The 24755-nt window shown below is 36.3% G+C and overlaps 1 protein-coding gene across 2 annotated transcripts in view; it reads right to left on the bottom strand.

Annotated features, from left to right (window-relative positions):
- Positions 1–24755, bottom strand: part of LOC134569364 (uncharacterized) — an 86291-nt gene that overhangs the window by 24608 nt on the left and 36928 nt on the right. Inside the window, exons 2-3 of one of the 2 annotated variants that reach the window (XM_063428343.1) lie at positions 4526–5370; positions 624–722 (exon numbers count right to left, since the gene is read on the bottom strand). In XM_063428343.1, coding sequence (XP_063284413.1) covers positions 624–722; positions 4526–5134 — 708 coding nt within the window. In that variant the 5' untranslated portion in view covers positions 5135–5370. The remainder of the gene's footprint in view (positions 1–623; positions 723–4525; positions 5371–24755) is intronic. The other variant, XM_063428344.1, reaches the window with a different exon arrangement.

Here is a 24755-nt window from a genome sequence, read left to right as displayed (position 1 = left end):
TACTGTAGTGTGACTGGCAGTGTAATGATGAACAACAAGCTGGTGGACTAAACTTTTTTCTATCTGGTTCTAATCTATGAAAGGGAGGCTTAATGTCATATGAAATAATGAAACATTAAGAACATTTACCTCTTAAGTATTTAATATGCTTTTTGAACACAATGGCAAGGTAAAGACTTATTTAAATAAATCTGTTACCATGTTTTAATTTCCTTTAAAAGCATTCTATGATAAAAAGTTAAATCACTTTTGTTTCTGTTTAAGCAAACCTCACCACACCTTCCCTTGCTTTGACTCACACCGTCTGCATTTAAAAAGTGGTTTTATTTTCAATCAGATGCTAACTTGCTTTAGAAGTTTTTATCCCCTGCTTTGTAAATTGAACTTGATTCTCACACAGTATGCTCCTGCAGGCTTTAGATAAAACTATCAAAATGTTACAAAATTATTATAATTTTTTTATATTACATAATTTTAAATATTCATCCAGAAATATTGAATCAATTTAAAAATTATCCAACAATATTAAACCAAGACCTAAGTATTTATTTCGTGTCTCTCAGTATTTCACCCTGTTGTCTTGGATTCTGTCTCTGTATGATTTGGCTTTACAAATATCATACCTTACCACTCCTAGTATGAGTTCTTGAAGAATAAGAAACATTTAAATGAAAGGGTGTTTTCAAAGGGTTTGGATGAAAAGCAGGAAAACCCCAAACATCCTACAACAAAAATAAGTAGGTTAAAATACATTAATACTTTTAATTGTGGTAATACATTTAATCGTGTTAACAGAATATCTACAGCTGTTTATTGTAACATCGGCATCATGACCTGCTTTACAAAAATATATATTAAAATTTACAGAAACCGTTTACTTTTTATTCAGGTGACCCCACCCGCCCGTGAAAGTTAAACGTTTATTCCTGACGAAGGTGCACACAAGGCTGCACCGAAATGCGCATAGACTTTCTCTGTCTTTTCATTTATATTGGCATGGGTACATTAGTTCACAGTTTGTTTTTCACTAGTTTAAACATGATTATTTATATTATTCTCTTATCCTCCTATCCCTTTATAATGAATTTTGGAACACATTAAGTATGATGGAACTGTCTGCATAGCCTATGTATGAGATTCAATAACCTCATCATAAGGGCAAACTGATACCTTTAATCTAAATCAGGAATACGAATAAGAACATTGTAACACTTAATTTATAGAGATCTGTTTAGCCTCCTCACTACTGAGCGAATAGTAGACTTTTTGAGCAATATATTTGGGAGTATATCAACAGCATTGATTTGTCGACAATATTGCTAAAAATAGGCTTAGTTAATATAGTCCTTTTTTGCAAATTTTAAGCATAGAGCTGATATTCTAATATACTTCCTAAATTTGTGGTTAGGTTTAGGAGTAGCCTTATAAGGCTAGTCTCACAGTAAGTAATTTTATCTTGGAATTTGATGTATTCTGATAGAGATCCTCTCCAGTCCGATTTATATATACGTCTTTGCCACGTTTCCCACAGCATAGGATACTTTGATAATTCCAGGTCGCACCTATTCCTGTGATAAGGAACATTGACTTTTTTCTAATTTTATAATTAGGGTGAGGCCCTGAGACAGCCCTGGGGTGTCTAACTGGTGTACAGTAATTTGTTGATCCCGTTCCTGCATAAGTGTATTTGTTTTTTTTGTCAACCCCTAAGAAAATCCCTAATGGGAGAAAAACACATAGGACCTTAATTTGCTTTTAATATATCTTTAATAACGGCAGTTTCCTACATATAACTCTGCTGGAGTTCCTTGTTCCTACTACATTGAATACCTGCTACAGCAAGTGAAAATTAATTACTTCATGAGCAGACTTTGACCCACAGATGACAACAGTGGAGTATGTGTCATTTAGGGTGGGTTACGGCACATGAGCTGCGGGAAAGTACCTTGGCACCTAACAGAATAAGATTGAATGAAAAGACCAATTAACTGAGATTAAAAGACCTTGGGTTTGAGTGCAGGCTGATACCTGGGGGATAATTAACTATATTTATAAAACTAGGGCTAAGATTTGTTAGCTTACTAAGTATCAGTTTTAGTTTTTACCAAGGAATATAACTCCATTTAATGCATGTTGACAGCTACCAATAAGCAACTAATAATGTTAGCTTGTTTGCATTCACAGCTTTCCAATGCATTTCATGAATGCTTGCTTTGGTATTACATGTCTCTTAAAAGTTATCAAATTATTATAACAGTCATGTGGATGGGCAATACCATTCCCACATGCATCTAAAATGGCTTTTTGTAGGTGGGTGTTTTAAAGTGCTATCCATGGCTCTCAAAATGCCCAGGATGAAAGTGTATTAGATTAGTTGTCAATCTAATATGATGGAACAGAGAAGACAGGAGATAACTTCCAATGTTCGATCATGTGATTAAACTCTGGTGGTATTGTTACCAGAAAATGATTCAGACATTTTTGGATTGTGACCAAGTGAAAATAAATTTGCAAGAGCAGCCAAACCTTTACCAAAATTAAGTTTGCAAACAGAAGTCCACAAAGTCCAACTTGGAAATTAGTGGGTACTGGCTAACTCAACCCTTTTAGAAAATTAAATGATCATTGTAATGTTAAAAATAAATAAATGTATTTTAGATTCAAGGTCTCCTATTTGTGTGAAAAAAAATTACAAGAAGAAGCTATTAGGTTTATCTGTAAGAGGCAGATAGTCTCAATGCAGCTGCTAATTCGCCTCCTATCAATCATGATTATCTCTAATCCAATAAGATGCTTTTACATTTAATTGGTGGAGCAGCTGGCATGCTCAACCAATTAAATGCTTCTCATAGAGAAGGACTCTCTCTAATACTTCTAAATGTAGCCACATTCTACAATGTAGCCACATTCTACATCATAATGCTTTGTGCAATGACCCTGAACACAAAGGCCTCCAAAATTGATGGCATTAAGCAGAAAGTGCCTCAGTTTTACAGCCTCGAATCATTTCCTCAGCCAAATGCAAACATCTCCATTTCTCAGAAACGGCAAGGTTTTACATTACTGAAGAAAAGGGACTGCAAAGATGCTCAAACCACTACATTAAGATGTTCTGGTTTTGTTGCTTAGAGTATCCCTTTAATATTCTTCGTCATCTTGACAACCGCATCTTTCCAGTACCTAAGTCATCATGGAAATTCAAATGTTTAAATGATCTTGACCATCATTGGTCCTAAGATAGTTAGATGAATTCAATGTAATAGAATACTATGAGAAAAATGTATAGTCTCGTGGCTGTACAGGGGACTTGGCTTGTATTTTCTAGCAAGATACATCTATGTGCATGACTTCAATAAACAGCATGTCAAACATTACATTTGCAGTAATATTTTTTAGAATAGAATTAAAAAAATAAAATTTTAATAATAGATGTGTTGATCAACTATTTCACATTGCAGGCCACATATGCATATGCAGAATAGACCATATGAAATCTAGGTAACATTTGTCAGACCAACTGGGAAAATATCAAGAAACATTTGCAATGTGTTGGAATTGGCATTAGATTTAGTATTTATAGTCTGCATGCATTCACACAGGAGCCCAATAAGGAATCCAATCTGCATAAAACATGTGAAAACATTGCATCTATTTAATCTGCTGTCTCTTTTCTCTCTTTTATTAGAGGCATCTGAATAACCATGTTCCACATAAATATAACTCTGTACACAAAGAATATATCTGGGTATAGTAATTTACTTACCTAATTTGCAACATGCCCCAGGTGAATAAACACAACTCCTTGTTCTGAATTATAATTTACATCAGTATACAAGTAATCATATCGTGTGTGTTATTTGGAAAAAGAAAATGCACATGAAAATTGGTATTTTTTTATATTATTATTTTCATATGTATTATTATTATTGTATTTGATCCTTAACAATTTTATATAATTCAAAGTTAAATCACAAATGAATACCTAAAGTAATCATAGTGTAGTTTAATTCCTTGTGGCCTGAAATTTAAATGCTTAATTAAATTATTACAAAAAATCTGTGTGGCAGCTATGTAAGGTTAATAAGCCAAAGTTTTAGAAATAATTAATCCTATAACACGCAATTAGACACCGAATTCTCCTACTCTAAATGTATTTAATGTTGTCATTTACCTTCTTATGTTAGTTATAATTCATGAATTATACCACAATTATTAGATATTAATATGGTAAAAAAAAATTAAAATAGCATGAATGTTGCAACATGAGAATTACATTTTAATTATAATTTCAGAGCTTTGGGCTGACATAAGAACTCCATGTATTTCCATATGATATTAGTGTTAGTTGACTTTTCGAGTTTAGGGAAAGATAGATACATAGACAGACAGCCATACGCATAGATGGACAGAAAGACACACACGGACATGAATTTGGATGCACTAACTTGAAAAAATGTTTGAGGAGTTTAATGTTTAACATACACATAAGCACAAACCACTTATTATTTCAAACACTTATACCCACCTTTGACAATTCTTGTGTGGTCTGACTCCACTCAAATTTCTCCTTTTCTGCTTTGCATGTTCTGGTCACTGAAGTTTCTGGGCTGGTGGCAATATGCGTCTGACTATGTTCTGAATTTAAACATGGATTCTCTCCTTCAAAACATCTCTTACCACCACTGTTTCTTTCAATAATGGAGCTTTTGAGTCCACATGTAATGAGATTGGTCAGTTGTTTCGTATTTGAATTATGAAGTTGTAAGATGCACTTCTGAATATTACCATGCAAGGAAGCTTTCACCAGACTTTCAGATGAATTTGGTGATGGTTGCCATGTTTTTGGGTGTTTTAGTTTTGCTATTGCATCTTTATAATTTTCAATCAAATCAGCACTTTTATCCTCACGTTTAACATCCCCAAGACAACAATTTTTTTTATTGATGTGCACAGCACACAAACGGGGAACAATATCTTTACTCACATTTTCTTTAGAATCATATTGGTCTTTTGGTATGTTAGTCTTTTTTTCAGGTCTAACTTCCTTATCTCTACAGGGTGAATTATTCTCCATAATGCTAATGAGTCTCTTTATTCTACCATTCTCCGTTCCATTAATTTTATCTTTATTCATTGTTGTACATTTTACTGTAGAAGGTTCTGAAGACACAGTGGATACTTTACATTTGCCTTCTGTTTGTTTGCTGGAGATTCCATTCAAATTAACGTCAACTATATAGCTGGAAGGAAAATGCTGATTTGCCTTACGCTGGGATTCGATTGTCTTGAGATATAAAGCAGGTGATATTACAATACTGTTTTTATCAAGATATTTGCATCTCCACCCAGATGAATAAAATGTGATGGTTTCTTCTTGGATATCATGTAGAAATAAAACAAAATACATGTTGTTAAACAGATTTGCAAAAACATTAATGTAGTCAATTACTCTATAATTAATAGATTAATTAATGACGATTTTAGAAATAGACACAATATTCCATATGTATTATATTGTTTCATACTATATATATATATATATATATATATATATATATGTACATATATATCACAAATTATATATATATATATCTATATATATGCAGCCCCTTCCTTAAACAACACCCAGTTCCATGTTTTCCATTTACTGTGCATAGTTTCACTCTTCCTGTGATAACTAATTTGGCAACTCTTTGTAGGAGGCTATTTCACAGATCGGGATTAGCTCCGATCGCCAGCCTCTTCCCCTCCCACATAGCAAGTCCCTCCGCCCAGCCAGACTCGATCGGCACGTTGCTTTAGCAACATATCAACAACCTGGCTGCGTTCCAGCCGACGGTTTCGGCAACCGCTGGAACGCAAGGTCAGACAGCAGCACAACTCAGCTGCTGAATATACTTACTAGGGTCAGTTTTACCCGCAATTTTTTGGGCGATCACCATGGGGACCACTCTGGGATAGGGGTAAGCTACACCTGTATACAATACAATGTATCAATTTAATTTGTATCTGTTTGTTATATAGTTCTTGGTTTATGTAATGCACCTTATCCTGATGAAAGTTCTGCACAAGAACTGAAACATTGACACCTTGTGGCAGTTGCTGAATAAAAATACAAAAACAGAAGTCCTGCGCTCACTCCCATCACTACTGGGCTGACAGCAAGGACTACAGTACACATCAGCCCCAATATATAGTAAAAACCAAAGGAAAAAAAAGTTACCTGCGCTCTCTCCTTAATCCCTATGTATATTTAGACAAATGGAGGTCATTTAGTTGCTCCAATGGCCATTGGAGGGAATGCCCGCCTGCCAACGTCAAGGCAGACCCGCCTAAGCGGGTCCTAACACTGACCCTTCAGCCAGTGTTAGGACCCGCTTAGGGTCTCTTTGTCTTTATGACTGTGTGTGTATGTCTGTCTATGTGTCTGTATTAGAGATGTCCCGAACAGTTCGCCGGGAACTGTTCGCCGGCGAACATAGCTTGTTCGCGGTCGCTGCGGTGGGCGAACATATGCGAAGTTCGGTCCGCCCCCTATTCGTCATGGAGGTGGGAGGGTCTGGGAGGGAGGGCCTGCTGCTGATTGGCTGGAATGTGTGTGCTGACTGTGAGGTACAGGGTCAAAGTTTACTCAATGATGACGAATAGGGGGCAGACCGAACATCGCATATGTTTGCCCGCCGCGGCGACCGCGAACAAGCTATGTTCGCCGGCGAATAGTTCCCGGCGAACTGTTCGGGACATCTCTAGTCTGTATGTATGTGTATTGTGAAATAATTTACCTTGATTCCAAGGTTCAAGCTTATAGGTGTCATATTAGATAGCCTATATTAAAATTGCCTAACTTGGACTCAGGAAATGCTTAATCTTAAAATTACACTTAAGACCATATATGTCTAGTTCCGGGAGCAGATAGCCCCCACCTGAGCTTTCTCTCCTAAATCAGTCTGTTTTCTCCTAAATCAGTCTGATGATGTTTATCCCTATGTCTTATCGGAACTCCCTTCATCTGTTCACTCCCTTCCTACTACTGTTTTATGAGTATTTGCACGTAAGCACTTACTTTTTAATGTATAAAAGCACAAACTGATAAAATAAAGGTCAGAGGCTTATTTTGATAACCAACAGGTGTCTGGTGTCTTATTCACGCTTCTCCAAGTGCACTTGATACAATTTGGATTCCCCTGAATATAACAAAGATCAAATTGGATCTATATCATGTCTGTCTGTGTGTCTGTATGTATGAGCGTATGTCTGTGTGTGTCTGTCTGTCTGTATGTATGTATGTGTCTCTCTGTCTGTGTGTCTGTGTATGTCTGTCTGTGTGTCTGTATGTATTTGTGTGTGTCTGTCTGTCTGCGTGTCTGTATGTATGTGTGTGTGTGTGTGTGTCTGTCTGTGTGTGTGTCTCTGTGTGTATATGTCTGTGTGTGTGTGTATGTATGTCTGTGTGTGTCTCTGTATGTGTGTGTATGTCTATGTGTGTGTCTGCATGTGTATCTGTTTGCATTGGTAGATATACGGGGGGGGGGGGGCAGGGCAATTTTTGCACCAGGGCCCGTGGTTTATAGTTACGCCTCTGAATATGGCACCATGGGCATTCATAAAAAACTCTTATTGCCCAGCTGAGGAAAGGAGGTATACATACTTGCCATAATCTGAATGACATATCATTCATTTGACAATTGAATGAGATGTAACCCAATCAAATAGCAAGAGTGTTTTGAACACAGTGGATGGATCATGAGTCAGAAAAAAACAACCCAATCCCATCATACAAGGTGTTTTTTCTGTGCTCAAGTAAGAACATTCTTTAGAATCCCATTGGTCTTGAACATGTCAGCCTTTTCTTCAGGTCTAACTTCCTTATATCTAAAGAGTGACATATTCTCCAGAATGCTTATCAGTCTCTTTACCCTAATATTCTCAATACCATTATCTTTATTCACTTTAGTACATTTTCCTATAGAAAGTTCTCAAGACAGAATGGATACTTTACTGTATGCCTTCTCTTTGCTGGAAAATATGGTAAACTTGCAGTTGTGGACTCATAGGTCAATGTAATTTTAAAATAAGTATACATTATATAATAAAAAAATATAACAATATATATAAAATTCTCTTTATTTGAGAAAATGTATTGTTTTGTTTTAGGATCATGTAATTTTTAATTCGAAATAAAGAAACATAAATTTACATCCGTGGTACAGATTAAAATGTATCAAGCGTCCTCAGATTACTGAAATATGCTTTGTTTCATTATTTCAGAAACATTTTGATTTGCATTCATGTTGTGCCTATTTTAGAAGAAACATTACAATACAGTGTAATTTCTTGTAGACTAACACAATCAAGGGAAAAACACATAGCTCTATCTCTGAACAGCAGAGAAGATTGATGATTTCCTTCAAACATTTAGACGAGTAATTAAACTTCAAAGCAAAGGCTGTGCTAATTCTTTAATAAAGATGTAAATTAATAGGCCAATTTCTGTAACAGATTAGTATGATAAATCAAGCTATAATCCCCTGTAGGCAGTTTAAAAAAAAAAGTTATCACAATACTATTGTTTCCACTAACTACTTCTACAATGGTACATAATTCCCTTATCTATCTATCTATCTATCTATCTATCTCTGTCCGTTTGTCTGTAAAAGGAAACAGAATATATTGGATTAAGTTAGGGAAGTTGAAAAATTATAGCAAACATTTTCAAATTACCTTTCCTCAATCGCTTCCTCTTCCCTTCCTCTCTCAGGATCTGTTCTTTATTTCTTCCTGAATACAAGCAAAACACATATGGGATACGGATGTGGAATCTAAAGAGAACATAGACAAAACATAGCGTAATACAATTTTAACAAATAATGTGTGCTGTAGAAAAAATGTACACAAAATGTAGACGTATTATGCGCTAAAAGGGTGCTTACCCCGATGTAATTAGGGGGCTATGGATCCCTCTCCTCTGTCTGCAGGATAGCAGGAAATCAGGACTCTGGATGAGTATAAAATAGCGGCTTTTATTATAAATCAAATAAAATTGGTAAAACAACAGTAGTTGTGGTCTTACGTGTTTCGACCCACACTTGGAACTTCCTCAGAAACCATAAAATCAAAGTAAATTACAGATGGTTATACAAAGATAACAGACTAACAATTCCCACCCCAGAGTCCCTTTAAATAGGGCTAATCCCTGAGTTCATTGGTGGTTCAGGGGGTGTTGTTTCCCCTCTGTGGTCCTACTGGTTCCCATCCTGCACTGGATCACGTGTAGATCTTCAAATAATTATCTCACATGTCTCGGCTGGTAATTAGATATCTGCTGAAAACCGGAACCGGAAGTGCTCTCCATTAAACACTTCCGCGTTCCATTCGCTGAATGATGTGAGCCACGGGGATTAAGATGGCTGTAAATGTGCCATAGAGTTCACAGATGTAGTGTGCGACCTCTAGTGGTCGCCATAGATATTGCAAGATTTAACAATGGTATTAATAAAACGAAAGAACAAGTATTTGATCTGCTAAAGAGAAGGGTTGTTAATACCATGGATAAATAAATAATTATTTTTCTTTTACGTATATCTCTAGTTTAGTTTTTTTTGTTTTTTGACATCATGTAATCAAAGATTAATTCTTTAAATTGACAGTGACTATATTAAAGTGAATATGTGTAATAATTGATGAATGTCAATTGTTCTTTCTCATCTTCTAAACAATAATTATTGAAATAAATTAAAATAATCTAATGTAACCACAGATACCTATTTTTACAATACATGACTGTATACCCAGTCGTGAAATAGTAGATAATTACATTTGATGTCCCTAATTTAAAGATAGCCCAAAACAATTTATATATTTCAATTTTTCTTTTGCTACAATGGTTTTAATCATATAATTATTTATTAAGAGTAACACCAGATATGTTAAGGTGAACAGGTACATAAAACCATAAATACAGTACCTAATATTTCAATTATTTTCAAAATACTCATTAGATTAAATTCATGTACTGTATTGTTTTCATACATGCTCACTACTATAATATATAATTGTGTAGCTATTTTGAATATAATTGAAATATCAGGTATTTATGGTTTAATGTACCTATTCACCTTAACATATCTGGAAAAAAGAAAAATAGAAATATAAATTGTTTTGGGCTATCTTTAAATTAGGGACATCAAATGTAATTATTTGCTATTTCACGACTGGGTATACAGTCATGTATTATAAAAATAGGTATCTGTGGTTAGATTAGATTATGTTAATTTATTTCAATAATTATTGTTTAAAACATGCGAAAGAACAATTGACATTCATCAATTATTGCACATTTTCACTTTAATATATTCACGGTCACTTTAAAGAATTAATCTTTGATTGAATTATGTCAAAAAAAGAAAAAAGAGAACTAGAGATATAATTAATAAAATAAAAATTATTATTTATGGTATGCAATAATCACATGATATAAGTTCATTTCCTTGCACTTTAATTCATATTGAGGGTTCTGAGTAATGATCATCCAAGGTATTAACAACCCTTCTCTTTAGCAGATCAAATACTTGCTGTTTCATTTTACTAATACCATTGTTAAATCTTGCAATATCTTTGGCGACCACTAGAGGTCGCACACTACATCTGCGAACTCTATGGCACATATACAGCTGTCTTGGTCTTTGTGGCTCACATCACTCAGCGAATGGAACGCGGAATTGTTTAGTGGAACGCACTTCTGGTTCCGGTTTTCAGCAGATGTCTAATTACCAGCCAAGACATGTGAGGTAATTCTTTGAAGATCTACAGGTGATCCAGTGCAAGAAGGGAACCAGTAGGACCACAGAAGAGAAACAATGTCCACCAATAAACTCAGGGATTAGCCCTATTTAAAGGGACACTGGGGTGGAAATTGTTAGGCTGTTATCTTTGTATAACCATCTGTAATTTACTCTGATTTTATGGTCTCTGAGTAAGTTCCAAGTGTGGGACAAAACGCGTAAGACCACAACAACTGCTGTTTTACCACATTTATTTGATTTATAATAAAATACACTATTTTATACTACCATCAGGAGTCATGATTTCCTGCTATCACGCAGACAGAGGAGAGGGATCCATAGCCCCCAATTACATCGGGGAAGGCATTGTTTGAGCGCATAATATGTCTACATCTTGTGAGTGCATTTTTGTACAGCGCACATTATTTGTTAAAATTGTATTACTCTATGTTTTGTCTATGTTCTTTTTAGATTCCACAGCCGTATCCCATATGTGTTTTGCTTGTATTCTGGTCTAAAGATCACTACCTGGGAAGTGATCCTTGGGAGGTTGTCCACTTGATTTACCTGATAAGTATATTGCGTACTTATTTCACACTATACACATGTGATTGTGGTGATAGTATTGTTTTGTTTTTTTCATTTCTTCCTGTCTGCTCTAGTTTTCTTAAAAACATAAGACAAAGTAGGGACTATTTTGTCTTATGTATTTTTCCTAAGCTTGACCATCTTTGACCCAGGGGAGGAGCTAAGTTCGCTCCACTTCTTGTGGTCAAAATAATTTTCCCACAGTTCTCACGTTCTTCTGGCTGTTTCATTTGGTGTCGAATGCTGGTGAAACACTGAATTTCGTCATAACAGAATGAGAACAGTTTGTCCATTCGAATGAATAAAACTCTGATCCTATTTGTGTCGTGAGTAGATAGCTCCCTAATTCCCAAGGTATCAGGGAGCTATCTACTAAAAGGCTGAAAAACCTAAATTGGTCTTTCAGCCAAATTTACTAATACTAAGTCAATATTATTTAGTATCAGTAAGACCTCTGCCCCTACTCGCTATCCTGTGAGTAGGGACATGTCTACTAAACAGTGAGCAGCCAGTGGCTGCTCACTGTTGTAAAAAACACCCCCCACTACTTAGTGGGGCACCTATAAATATAATTAAAGGGGGACCAAGTCCCACCCCACGAAACCCCACTTGTGCACCAAGAGTAGGGGCCACTAAACTAAACAGGGGACCTAGCCCTTAAGTTACAATAGGGGGAGCTGTGATCCACCACCCAGCCACCACCCATGCATGGTGGGTGGGGGCACTTAAGTTACAATGGGGGGACTCATTGTCTCCCCCCCCCCCCAGCCCACAATGTCACAGACCAATAACAATAAGGTTACAAGGCATAACACTCCCACACACAGCACACAATCCCTCCCCTATGCCTGGGAGATAATTGAGTCAGATACTGTATTACCCCAATTATCTCCAGGCAGAAAAAAAAAGTACCCCAATAACACATAATATCCCCCACAAATATCACATCCCCTGATAGCCCTGATCTGGGTGTCCAACATATTAAAAAATCACCCAGATCAGCTCTGGGGTTCAGGAATTCTATGGAAGTAATTTATTTGACTTCTATGCCCAATATAGTTCCAGACAATCAGGGCTTGTGGTCGGTCTAGTTCGGTAGCTTGAAAACGAGCAAACTACCAAACAGAGTCAATAGTCTTAAGCCTGGAGCTTGTTCCCCTCATCCAGATGAATGATCTCACCAAACAGTGCCCTTCTAAATTGAATAGAACCTAAAGCAGGTGACCATGGAAGTCTAGTGGTGTTCGGGAGTCTCTGTATCTGATTTTAGTTCCATGAGATTCATGCCAAAACACCGCTCGCTGCCTGCGTTCATGCGGACAAGATGGCCGCCACCTCGTGGCTGTCCATAGGGATTGCGGCAACCCAGACGAACAATTAGAACACTGCAGTGAGAAACATTCTAAGTTGTTAATAGGTGTTAACAAGCTCCAGGGTGGTCACCGGTTCATGCGGTTGTTCGGGAGTTCGAAGTGCCGCTATGAACCGCTTCGGGAGTTCGAAGTGTCGCTTTGAGAGTTCGAAGTTTACCTGTTATAAATCCAAAAGGCACAAACAGTGGTTTTAACCAGGATTTATCACAGGGGCCATGGTCACAGTGTAGAAGGCTGGCAAACAGGCTCCTCCAAAAGCCAGCGTGGGTGGGGGCACCCTCAGGGCACTATAGTGCCAGGAAAACGAGTATGTTTTCCTGGCACTATAGTGGTCCTTTAATAAAAGAATGTCAAATGCTTACTTAATAACAGATAAATTGCCAGTGTAGTCATCTTACCTAAAACCTTTGGACCTATACGCTATTGAATTCAACAATTACTCCACTCCATATTTCACAAACAATTGTTTTTTTTGTTTTTGTTTTTTCATTTTGATGCTATTTAGTTTTAATAATGTGACTTAATGTGCCTATGTTACTGCATTCCAGGCCTTGAGCATTTTATTTAACCAATGTACTATGATTCATCATCATTACTTTATAATATTTTTTTAGATCTGTGATTCCATTGCTTAGAAAAAATTTCACCTAGCATTGTCTATTTAGCACATGTCAAACAAATGATTTGAACCTTAATATTTGGCACATTGTATATTCCATTCACTAAACTGTAAATGGTGGATGAAGTTTAAAATCAACATACTCTTTATTTAATTGTTCCTACTTTCTCGGGATATTTTGAGGATTTGGGGTCAGAGAACTGTCAGAAAACGTTATCTACACTTCCTTGATGTTTTCCATATAATGGTCTTTATACCAAACCAGGTTGAAAAAAAAAATCTAGATGGAGATTGGAGATTGACATATAGGGATCTACATCAATCATGTCTAACCTATGACAGTCTAGCTGTTATATACAATGCATAGAATTCAAATGGCTGACTAAGCATTATAGAAAATGTAGTTTACAAAAGCTTGCATGACACTTGTCTACATGAATGAATCTTTTCACTTTGCGCTTTTACTATCCTACCAAGATTTACAGTGTTATAACCTTAAATGTGAATTATTGTGAATTCTTGGAGAATTTTAAGTTTTAGTACACAATAGCCAAAGTTATTTATATTTGCCTAAAATTTTAAATTCCCTTTCAATCTACTTTGTACTCCTAGCAATTCACACTTAAAGGGACACTATATCATCTCATTAAAGTAGTCTGGGTGCAGCGTATCAGACAGCCACTAGAGGTGCTTTCTGCTGTTTCACAGAGTTTAGCTCTGTGAAACGACTATGGGCATTTTCATGCTTTGCATTAGAATCTCCAGCACCTTCTAAAACCCAATAGGAAAGCATCGAGTCAATGCTTTCCTATGTGGCCAACAGGCCAAAAAAACATTGTATACAATTAACTTCTACAACTTTCTTGAGACATGGTCCCTGCCAAGTAGAATAGAAGAATTGGTCATCCTATGACCTCTATTTTCATGCCTAGAAGGTAAGTGTTTCTTGAACTGCTTCTATATCTGGTCCTAACCATCCAACCTCTTCATAGCCGCTCTGTCACCCCCTCCCCAGCCCACCCCACCCCACCCCCAAAAAAACAATATTTCATAAAGAGAAAATCTTTATGAAATACTCACATTAACTGCGTTGGAGAATGACTGAAATTACAACACAATCAAAAGGGATTATAAAACAAATTGTCAACTAGTTTGTATTTTTCCTATGCTTGACAAAATTTGACAAAAGCCTGACCTTCTGCAATCAAGTTTTGTCAATTCCCCCATATTTATTTGACATTCACAGGTCTTCTTTCTAATTTGGGGGCCACTGCCATCAATGTATTCTGTAGAACTTCTATCCAAATATGGTAGCATAGCCCAAAAGGGATGCAATTCTGTAAGTCAATTCAAAACTTGATTTGAACTTCTGGACCTCCAATATATTTTCTTCACTTTTGGCCAAGTGAAACATTTAACAGACATGAAATTAATTTAATAACTAAACTTTCACTGGCTGCCAAAAGAGCTTTGGTAGAGGTTTTACAAAACAGACGTAAGTAACGCCCCTATCTCTAAAGTGTTACATAAGATACTGGATGTACCGTGTTTTGGACAAAGTAGCCTGTATCATCAGAGATAAGATGACATCTCATATGACTGCATTCTCCCTATGACTGGAGTATGCAGGTAGCCCCTGGTATAGTTGTAAGCGAATATAGAACTATGTCTCTCCTAGAGAATATACTCCAGTATTGCTTGTGTGATTTGGGGGATTTCACCTAGGTATTTGAGCTTGCTGTGTAAACCCACGCTAAGTAACTGTATATACCTTTATTCATGAGACACCTGGTTACTCTGTCCCATAGAGAAGTCCTTCTCTCGCCTGTTCTCCTCCAACCCCTCCTTGATGTCCTTTTTAGCTTCATCTTTTTTTATTTCTCTCTCCTAAGCCAATTATTTTCACCTGACTTTTATTGTTATGGTTAAAAGCTTGTCATTATCTTTGCATACAATGGCTTTGGCATTCCCGTCTCTGCAGCATTGGATCCTATTATAATGCCTTTTATAAATAGTATATTAACAAATACAGTGATAAAGCAATTAAAAAGATGTGTTATAGTAACAATTTATTTATATGGTCTAATCCTAACCGTATAATGAGAACAGGTAAGATAAGGTGTTTTTTTATATATATTAATATACCCTCTCTTTATAGGAGCAAAAAAACAAAACCCTAAAGAATATTTCAGGGATTTTAAGAAATATAATATATATAATATACACAGTATATTATATTAAAAGTTCTATTGTCAGAAAAAGACACTTGTTAGGATAATTTTACGGCTTGAAAATAATGATTCTTGGCACTTCATGTTTTGGATATAGAGAATGTATTAACAGTCAAGTAGCACTGTAGAATCATGAAATGCAATTATAGATTTCATTATTGTTGCCTAGCAATACATTAGTGTTTCCAGCTTTCTATCGTATTTCTCCCCCAAGTTGTTATCCTTGGCTTTTCTCTATTTCACAGTTCTTAGCAACCACATTGTCAGTCCCAGCTATATAAACTATATATATATATACTCGAGTCTATATATGACTTTTTTTCTATTACTCTATCTGTTGTCATTCTATCTTAATCATTTAGCTGTGTTGTTTATTGCTGTCCTGTTCTTGTTGGGTTTTTATCTTGAATTATAAAGCTGGGTTTTACAGTCATGTTTGGCAGAACCTTCAGATCTTTTAATTATCTATGTGTTAATTAAAGCACAGAGAACCGGTAGGGAAGCTCGAGAATTTTGTGAATAATGAGTTGGATATTTAGTGTACTCTGTCTTCACAGGTTATTGACTGTTTACCAAAACAGTAAATGTTGGTAAGCAGGAAACCTAACTGCAAAATTTAATCCGATGTATATGAGAGGGTAAAATGATCCAATACATTATTTTTTAAACTCTGGCATTTTAAGCTAAATTTAGTATTTTTGTTTTTGATTTATAATCATTCTGTAATTTAGTGAATACATATTGCAAGATTTTTCTATGGCTGTGGAGCAACAAAATATAAATTGGCATTTTCGGAAATTCTAATAGTCAACTACTTACTACATGCAGAGCTGGCAAAGTGTTTAAGGTGTCAGAAGGTCAAGGGCACTCTAACCTAATTCTTCTCAAAGTATTTTTAAGAAGTTTGACCAAAACTATCGGTCCGCAAAGCACATGAGGTGTGGATCCCTGATTGACTAATGCAAACGTGGAAGGTTCTCTTCTGCTCAAGCAATGTCAATGTCTTCCATGTTTTAAAATAATAATTTGGCTGAGTTTGCTAGCTAAATTTTGGGTTAGTAATACATAGCCAGAGAGTCCGGGTGCATTGCGTCTATAACCCAAATTTTGGTTACACTGGTAAGCATCATTATCGCTACACTAGCATACTATATAGAGGTCTAGTCTGGACCTTCAAGGAGTTTATTTGAAAAACAATATTATCTAGTGATGGAATAATTAACTTTTGGTCTGTCCAATTAAAAAATGTCTTTTAAACTGACCTAAATTTTGCTAATCTGTCAGCTCACCCCACAACTCAGATCTATGAATGGCATTACAAGGTGACAAAAAGAACAGAGGTATCAGCCAAAGGTAGGTCATCCCTTTCAAATATATTGACATAAGCCTCTCCTAAAACAAGCCATTTACCATGTCCTGAGTTTAACTCATATTGTGTTCAGAAAATCAAATTGTAGAACCAGATCTTCGATTGAATTCAGAACATTACATGAACTTATATCTATAAACTCCAGACCTGCTGTATTAATCCAAGCCAAAATGCATATTGTCCCTTCACTCTAATACATGAATATTCTGCACCTAGAGTAATACGCCCTAAATAATTATCTCGAAATATGGTGTTGGTGTTTTAAAGTAACACTGTCACAAATGATATAATTAAAGGTGATATTTTCTATTTTAGTTGTACAGGGGAATCAGGGCTAACAATGAAACTGTGCTAAAATTAGACCTGGGGTTTCTCAGGACCCATCTCGGGGTTCCAGTCACTGTCAGCCCCTTCCTTCAGCAACACCCCTACATATTGTGAATTAAGGATTCATGATAAATGTTACCATAAAAAAATCTAATTCTGAATAATACAAATCTGTTCACAGAAAGTAAAGCAGCATTTACACCCAAAGGTCATCTGCACATTTCAAAGTACACACTTAAAAATATTTATCCTGAAAATGTCTTGTACTCTTTTTTTTCTAATGTAAAATATTATAATTAAAAATAAATTATCAGTAACAAAACATACCATCATCTTGTACACAAGAACACTCCCATCCCTGGTACAGATATTCCTGTTCATATCTGTTAATTGTAATTAAGATAAGACATAATTTAGATATAAGGACATTGAAATACAGATAAGTTATATTATCATTTCAGCACTGCATTAATTAAAAAATCCAATCACAAAAAAAATCTATTATCCTAAAATAGCAAAATATGTTGCTTTTATCTAGCCCAGCCAAAGTGATTATCAAGCAATATACTAAATTTGGAACAATTAGCAGAAAAATGTAATATGATTGATCGTACCAAATGGGCACACCTGTGTCCCAGAATAAAAATAATTTTGCTTTACAAATTATATCCCTAAGTTTAGTACATTATCATTGCGTATCATTGTGTGGAGATGCTGCATAATTACATAGAGAGTAACATTATCTCTCGGTTTGATTGCTCCATTTCATTAGGATTTCAAATGTTTTGCTCTCAAAGTGAAGTTGTAATAACAATGTCATAATAATTACGTACAAATGCACCAAACATGATCTATTGCATTTATGTGACTGCAAATTTCCGCATCTCACACGATCTTGCACATGTGACATGTACATGAGAAATAAATAAAAAATATCTACCATTTTTATTCAGAGGACAATTTAAAAAAAAATAATGTTACAGAGACAAAATTTCTACCCCAAACACAGTCACAGTAATGATGTGTGTTTTGATAACTCATCCAGAAAGCCATACTAGATATGTATACAATGTCACATTGGAAATATTTAGCAGAAGAAATACTCACATCCCATACTCACTTATTGAAAAAGAATTAGACATTGGAAAAGCTGTTGAGTCTTATTATAAATCTCAATATAATTTACCTGATTTACGAATATCAGCAGAAAGAATAGATACTTTTCTACATGAAAGCAAGCTTCCAAAGGTAGAAGTAGAAGAAAGCACTACAGGTAGTCCTCACTTTACGACCTACCTGTTACGAAGGCTCGCACTTAGACCAGCTCTCTAGTGTGGGGATTCAAGGGATTCCCCACGTTAGAGAGTTGGTCTATAGTCTGGGAATTTTCACCGAACATAGATTAGAGGGGTTCCCTGCCTGGTCTATGTTCAGGGAATTTTCATCAGGGAACACAGATTTGAGGGATTTCCTGCTCTGCTGCACTTGTCTATGTGCAGGGAAATTTCCCCGAACATAGACCTGTATGTATCCTCACTTACTGACCAATTAGTTTTAAGACCGGAACGGAACCAGGTCAGTAAGTGAAGAGTATCTGTATATTTAATTCCCCCATAACCAAAAGAGAAGTTGCACAAGCTATAAGATTTCTCTAAACAGGGAAAGCTCCAGGCCCAGATGGCCTCACAGCATCCTTTTATAAAACATTAAAATAATAGATATCCCCCTGTTATGTAAATTATTTAATTAAATAAGAGATCAGAATTAATTTCCAAAGGAGATGCTATACAACTTAATAATACCCCTTTTTAAATCAGAAAAGGATCTAATTTTTTATTCAAATTACAGACCCATCTCACTGCTTAACTCTTATGTCAAGATATTCTCCAAGATCCTGGTGGATAGGTTGAAAAATGTTATCCCAAGATTAATGCATCAACACCAATCAGGATTTATAACAAATAAAGGTGGAGACAAAGTCAGCAGGTTATTGAAAATAAAAACAGAAAAATAACTTTGACTTTCATCGCATTAAATGCGGAAAAGGCTTTCGACAGGGTTAACTGCTTTTTTCCGTTTGAAGGTTCTGAAAGCATATGGAATTGAGAATAAAATGCACAATGTAATTTTAAGCCTATATACGTATCCCTTTTGTCTTGTGGCTAGGACAGGTTATATTTGCTGCACTCCAAATAGAACACTGGTTTAATTGGATCAGTTTTTGTTGCTGTTGTCTGGACAAGAGGAATTGGGGATATGTAGCCTAGCGTAATCAAAAGGTATTGACATGGTTATCATCAGGACTAGATAGATGCTGTTCCTATAACTGCCAGCCAACTCTACATACAAATGAGTGAAACACAGGAAAGTATGTGACTGGACAGCCACAGAATGTCTGGGGTGGAGAAGTGGAGAGATTGCAAAGGCAACAGACAAGATATCTTCAGCTTTTGCAAACTGTTATTATATATACCCACACCAAAATGCACAATTAAATGCATGCATGATGTTCATTAGAGGTATATCTACTAAGCAGTGATTTTGAGTTTTGTTGGAGTTGGGCAGTGAAGTGCCCCTTTAAAGACTTGGATTGGGTACCATTGCTCTAGAAAACATCATCTGGATAAAGTGTTGATTTCACAAAATTAGCATCTCTCGCTTTTTGGAGGAACTATTTGTGTCTCTCTTTTCTAGTTGAAGATGTCTGTGGTGTGTGAATGTATTGGGCACACATGTAATACTGAAACATTTAAAATCGTGCGGAGATATGTCTATACGAAGCATTGAAAATCTTGTCACTCTCACAGCAGTATGCAGAAGAAGATACTGTCTCCGTCAATTTTTGGAATGCGTTTCTTTATAATTAAAGCTTTGTTTTTTCTATTAATCAGATTTGTATGCTCATCACCAGTGATAAGAGGCTGAGATATTACACAATCCACCAAGTGCTTTGAAATGGAATCCTCATATACTGGGATTTTAAATTAATCCTTATCCTTATATTATAGTGTCATCTAAATTCTAGGATGATACATTAATTCATGTTGAACTGCCAGTATACCAGTATTAAGCCTTGGGTTTTATACCTGTGGAGCGATAGACAAGTAATGCAAGTCTATTACCATCCTCGGAACTTTTCAGTTTCCCTTGCTCAGATATCTCCTCCTATGGGAAATTAATAAGGATATAGAAAATACAGCTTATAATTATATATTGCTTTCTCCCCCCTTACATATACCATCTGCTGAAACTGGGAACTAGATACTTTTTGGGGAGATTCATCTTAAAAACACAAATAAGACTATATTCATTAACTGGAATTTTACCTCATCCTACACTGGAAAACTGAGCTATCCTATCACATGATTTTAATGAAATAACATAAAACATTGACATGGTTATTCAATAAAATAAGAACTGTTAGAAATCCAAAGAGAATTTCACATTTAAAGCAGCTCTCTAGCGATCTGGTGTCTTTGTGCATAATGTGCATCACTGTTGTCTGTCCAGTGGCCCAAGGATGCTGATACAGGGGGTGTGGGGGGGATGAAGAACACCCAAGTCCTCTGTAGAAAGACGTGGTGTGCTGTGTTGGCTCCGCCCCTGCAGGTAGATCCTGACCCTCTTATTAGACACCATGCCCTTTGCCACCAGGCGCCAAGCATGTGGGGACAGAGCTTGATGAGGGGGGACAGGGTCTACCTAAGGGGGCAGAGTCAAGTGCTGCACACCCTGCCTAATTACAGAGCACCTAAGTGGTCTGCACCCCCCTAGGATTGGCTCTAGGCTTTTGAGTTATACTTCCTTGAACAATGGTGGCTACCACCATGCTCTTCCACTCTTCAGCTGCTAAGAGTCAGCTTTAGACTAAGTTCCACATTGAGGTCTATAGGGATCCCACGAAATTGCAGGAGTCTCCATAGACAGAGCTTTTTTCCTTGAGCCGTCACTAGTGACAGCTGAGGTCTTGACAAGGCTTGATGATATATTTTTGTCAAGATCAAATGGAGGAAAAATTCTAAGGCATCGTAGTCCCAAACTTTTCTTAGTATATCTCTTGACTGAGTTGGAATTTTAGTGAAATTCCAACACAGTCAATGAGAGTATTTTAAAAAAAATATTTTCATGAAATACTTGTATTAAAGGGAGGGGGTGACAGAACCACTTTAAGGCCAAAGTCGACAAACTGAAAGCACAGCTGATCGGGATTTTTTTTACAGTTTTCCTATTTTGGCCTTAAATGTGAAATTCCCATTAAGTTCCTGACAATTCACTCTTTACTGAATAACCCTCTTACTCTATTCTATTTACGACAGACTACTCTTCTGTTTGTGTTTTCTTTTTTTATGATACAACAGTCTTCTAGCAGTACTCTTACACCTGATCCCTTTATCAATTGGCCAGGATTTTCCTGCACAGGTGCATGTTTGAGAGTTCTGAGATGATTCATATACCATGAGTGCATTTTATTCTATTTTACCATGTGTTTACAGTAGTATACTGTATTTTTTTCTCACTTGTTACATTTGGTCATGAATTTGAAAGACAAAGCTGGTTTCATTATATCTGACTATTGTGTTTGTATGTGCTTTGTGTCTATTGATAACTTTTTTGTGCCACTACCTGTTATAATCTATTTGCCTGCTATTCACTGCATAGCGCATCCCCTTCCCATTCTTTGCCTCCTTTTTTTTATAAATGTGAACTGCTTCAGGTCTCTAACCAGCTACTAACTCAAGGCTCCACACATGCACTAAAGCACACATTAAAGGACCACTATAGACACCCAGACCACTTCAGCTTAATGAAGTGGTCTGTGTGCCAGGTCCATCTAGGATTAACCCTGCCTGCTGTAAACATAGCAGTTTCAGAGAAACTGCTATGTTTAAATATGAGTTAATCCAGCCTCTAGTGGCTGTCTCATTGACAGCCGCTAGAGGCGCTTCTGCGCTTCTCACTGTGATTTTCACAGTGAGAAGACGCCAGTGTCCATAGGAAAGCATTGAGAATGCTTTCCTATGGACTGACTGAATGCACGCGCGGCTCTTGCCGCGCATGCGCATTCAGTCAGTGACGTACAAAGGAGGAAAAGAGTCCCCAGCGCCGAGGGAGCCCCCTTCCTCCAACTTCAGCCTGGCAGGAGGAGGGCCATGAGGTTGGGGGCACCCTCAGGGCACTATTGTGCCAGGAAAACAAGTGTGTTTTCCTGGTACTATAGTGGTCCTTTAAGTGCACTAAAATGTGAATTCAAAGTGAATACAAAGATCATTTCAAATTTAAAGTCAATATAAATGAACTGGAAACATTCTATATGTCACCTATTCTTGCAATTCAACTACTCTGGCCTTAAGTTTGAAATTCACTTTAAATCGCCTCTGAATACTCACGTTAGTGAATAACCCTGATGGATTGATTTCTAACCTATATTGTTGGATGTGTAAGAATTTCTGGACTCCTAAAATATTGCATTACAGCTGTATTGTTGGCATTGCATTAATGAGGTCCCATGGCAACTACTTATAACTTGGAATTCTATTCTGGTTTAGTGCATTTTCCCTGGCAATGTAAAACATTTCTATTTCCTTAGAAACGGCAATGTATGAATGTTGCCTAAACCATGCCTATAGTGCCTGTCAGTATTAGCCTCTATTGGTGCTGCCTTATTAAATACATTTTTGATGATCTTCAACTTCAGACTTATCACACCCAGAATGATGAATGCTGCTAATTCGTGTCCACTTAAGTATAACGTTTTTTTGTTGTTTTTTTTTTAAAGGGCGCATTCTAAAACTAAAGAAAAAAGAACGGAACATACAAAGGTCCAAATTAAATATATTAATTTTTAACCTTAGGATGTTCCTTTAAGGCACTAATACCCAAAACAGAATGCAGAATTAGGAAGTCACCAGCTGGAGGTGATTTTAGAGCTGTCTGCATCTGCAACTTTTTACTTTATAGTCACATAGTGTGTGAAAGTCACCTTGTGTTTATTGATTACAATTCTTCAATGACTTTTATTTCCCCTGCTTACTTTACCTTGCCTTACCAACCCCATATAAATTGAGTATGTAGCTAAAGCAAAATCAAAAAATATAATATCGTAGACAATGATCTATAAATCTCATCTTATGTTCCATTCAGTTAGGATCGGCATAACTGTCAGCCACATCCAAGTGCTTTTTTTGTAGTAAAAGTCCCTCAATTCGTTCTTAAAAAAAAAAAAAAAAAAAATCTTTAAAATAAAATCTACACTGCTTTCTTTTCCAAAACAGAAAATTATTGCTTTCAATTAGACATATTTTTATGCCTATCCCTGTCACAAACATACCACAAACATTCTAAATATTCACTAGACTGACATTTTTGTTAAGGGATTCTCCACCAGAAAACCATTAGTTTATAGCGTTAGGAATATAAATATTAAATATGTTTAATGTTATAGTGCCCTAGTCACCATCTAGTTGACTGACTGGGCCAGTGCTGCCAGGGTTAAAACCGGTGATCTACTTACCGGTTATTTCATCTATCCAATAGCTATTTCTAAAGCCATTTTTGAATATAGCCATTGGATAGGTGAAACATGTTAAGTGCATCTTACTATTTTCTATTGTTTTTATTGTTTTATAAACTAGCAAATCTAATAAAGATTAATATTTTAAACTTTATTGGACTTCATCCTGATTGCTTGCGGAGCCTGGGACCACATATTCCTTTGGTGGGGAAAATACCTGAGCAATATGTAGTGAGCAATACCCTAATTTGCTCCATGCTTGTGAGTACTTCTCACGAGTATGGAGCACATTTTTTTAATCAAACATATATTTGCATCAGTGAGCAGTAAATATTTCATTCTGTGTTTTGCATATATGAAATACTTACAAACAAACCAGTAAGCCCATAAGGCAGGGCTGATATCATCCAGACGTGCTGTATACAGTTGAAGATTCTTTGCACTACGGCACTTTAAGAAGACACCACATATCCTTAGGTGGGGATTATACGCATCAGGCGCAACTAGATAGAGCTATCCTAGCTCTACAAACTGTGAGTACAATTTTCTATATTTTGCTATATTTTCTGTCTCCACATATTCTACTACTTCTGGAAACACCTCTAACTCAAGAAATACACCAAGGCTCTTTCCCCTCTTTTTACCTGTTTGCACATTTTATTGCACCTGGTTGAGAGGCTCTGGTTTGGGTGTAGTGGCTGCCTACCTTTTAAATACATATGCGCTAGAGACCAAGCTCTCATGTATTCTGATCTGTATGTAATGTGATTACAAAATAGACAAATAGGTCCGAAAAGGGTATATGAGTCCAAAGATGGAGATCCCTCCAATAAATAATATAACAACTTTATTAGAAAATACAACGATTAGGAAAATTAGAGTAAGAGGCAGTATATATGCACATTAAAAAGCCATTAAGGCTGTGGTGCATAATGGGGATTAAAGACTGGGCTAAT

Source organism: Pelobates fuscus, chromosome 7 (assembly GCF_036172605.1).
Source record: "Pelobates fuscus isolate aPelFus1 chromosome 7, aPelFus1.pri, whole genome shotgun sequence".
Lineage (NCBI taxonomy): Eukaryota > Metazoa > Chordata > Amphibia > Anura > Pelobatidae > Pelobates > Pelobates fuscus.
Note: the sequence above shows the minus strand (reverse complement) of the source record. Positions and strands in the feature narration are given on the sequence as shown.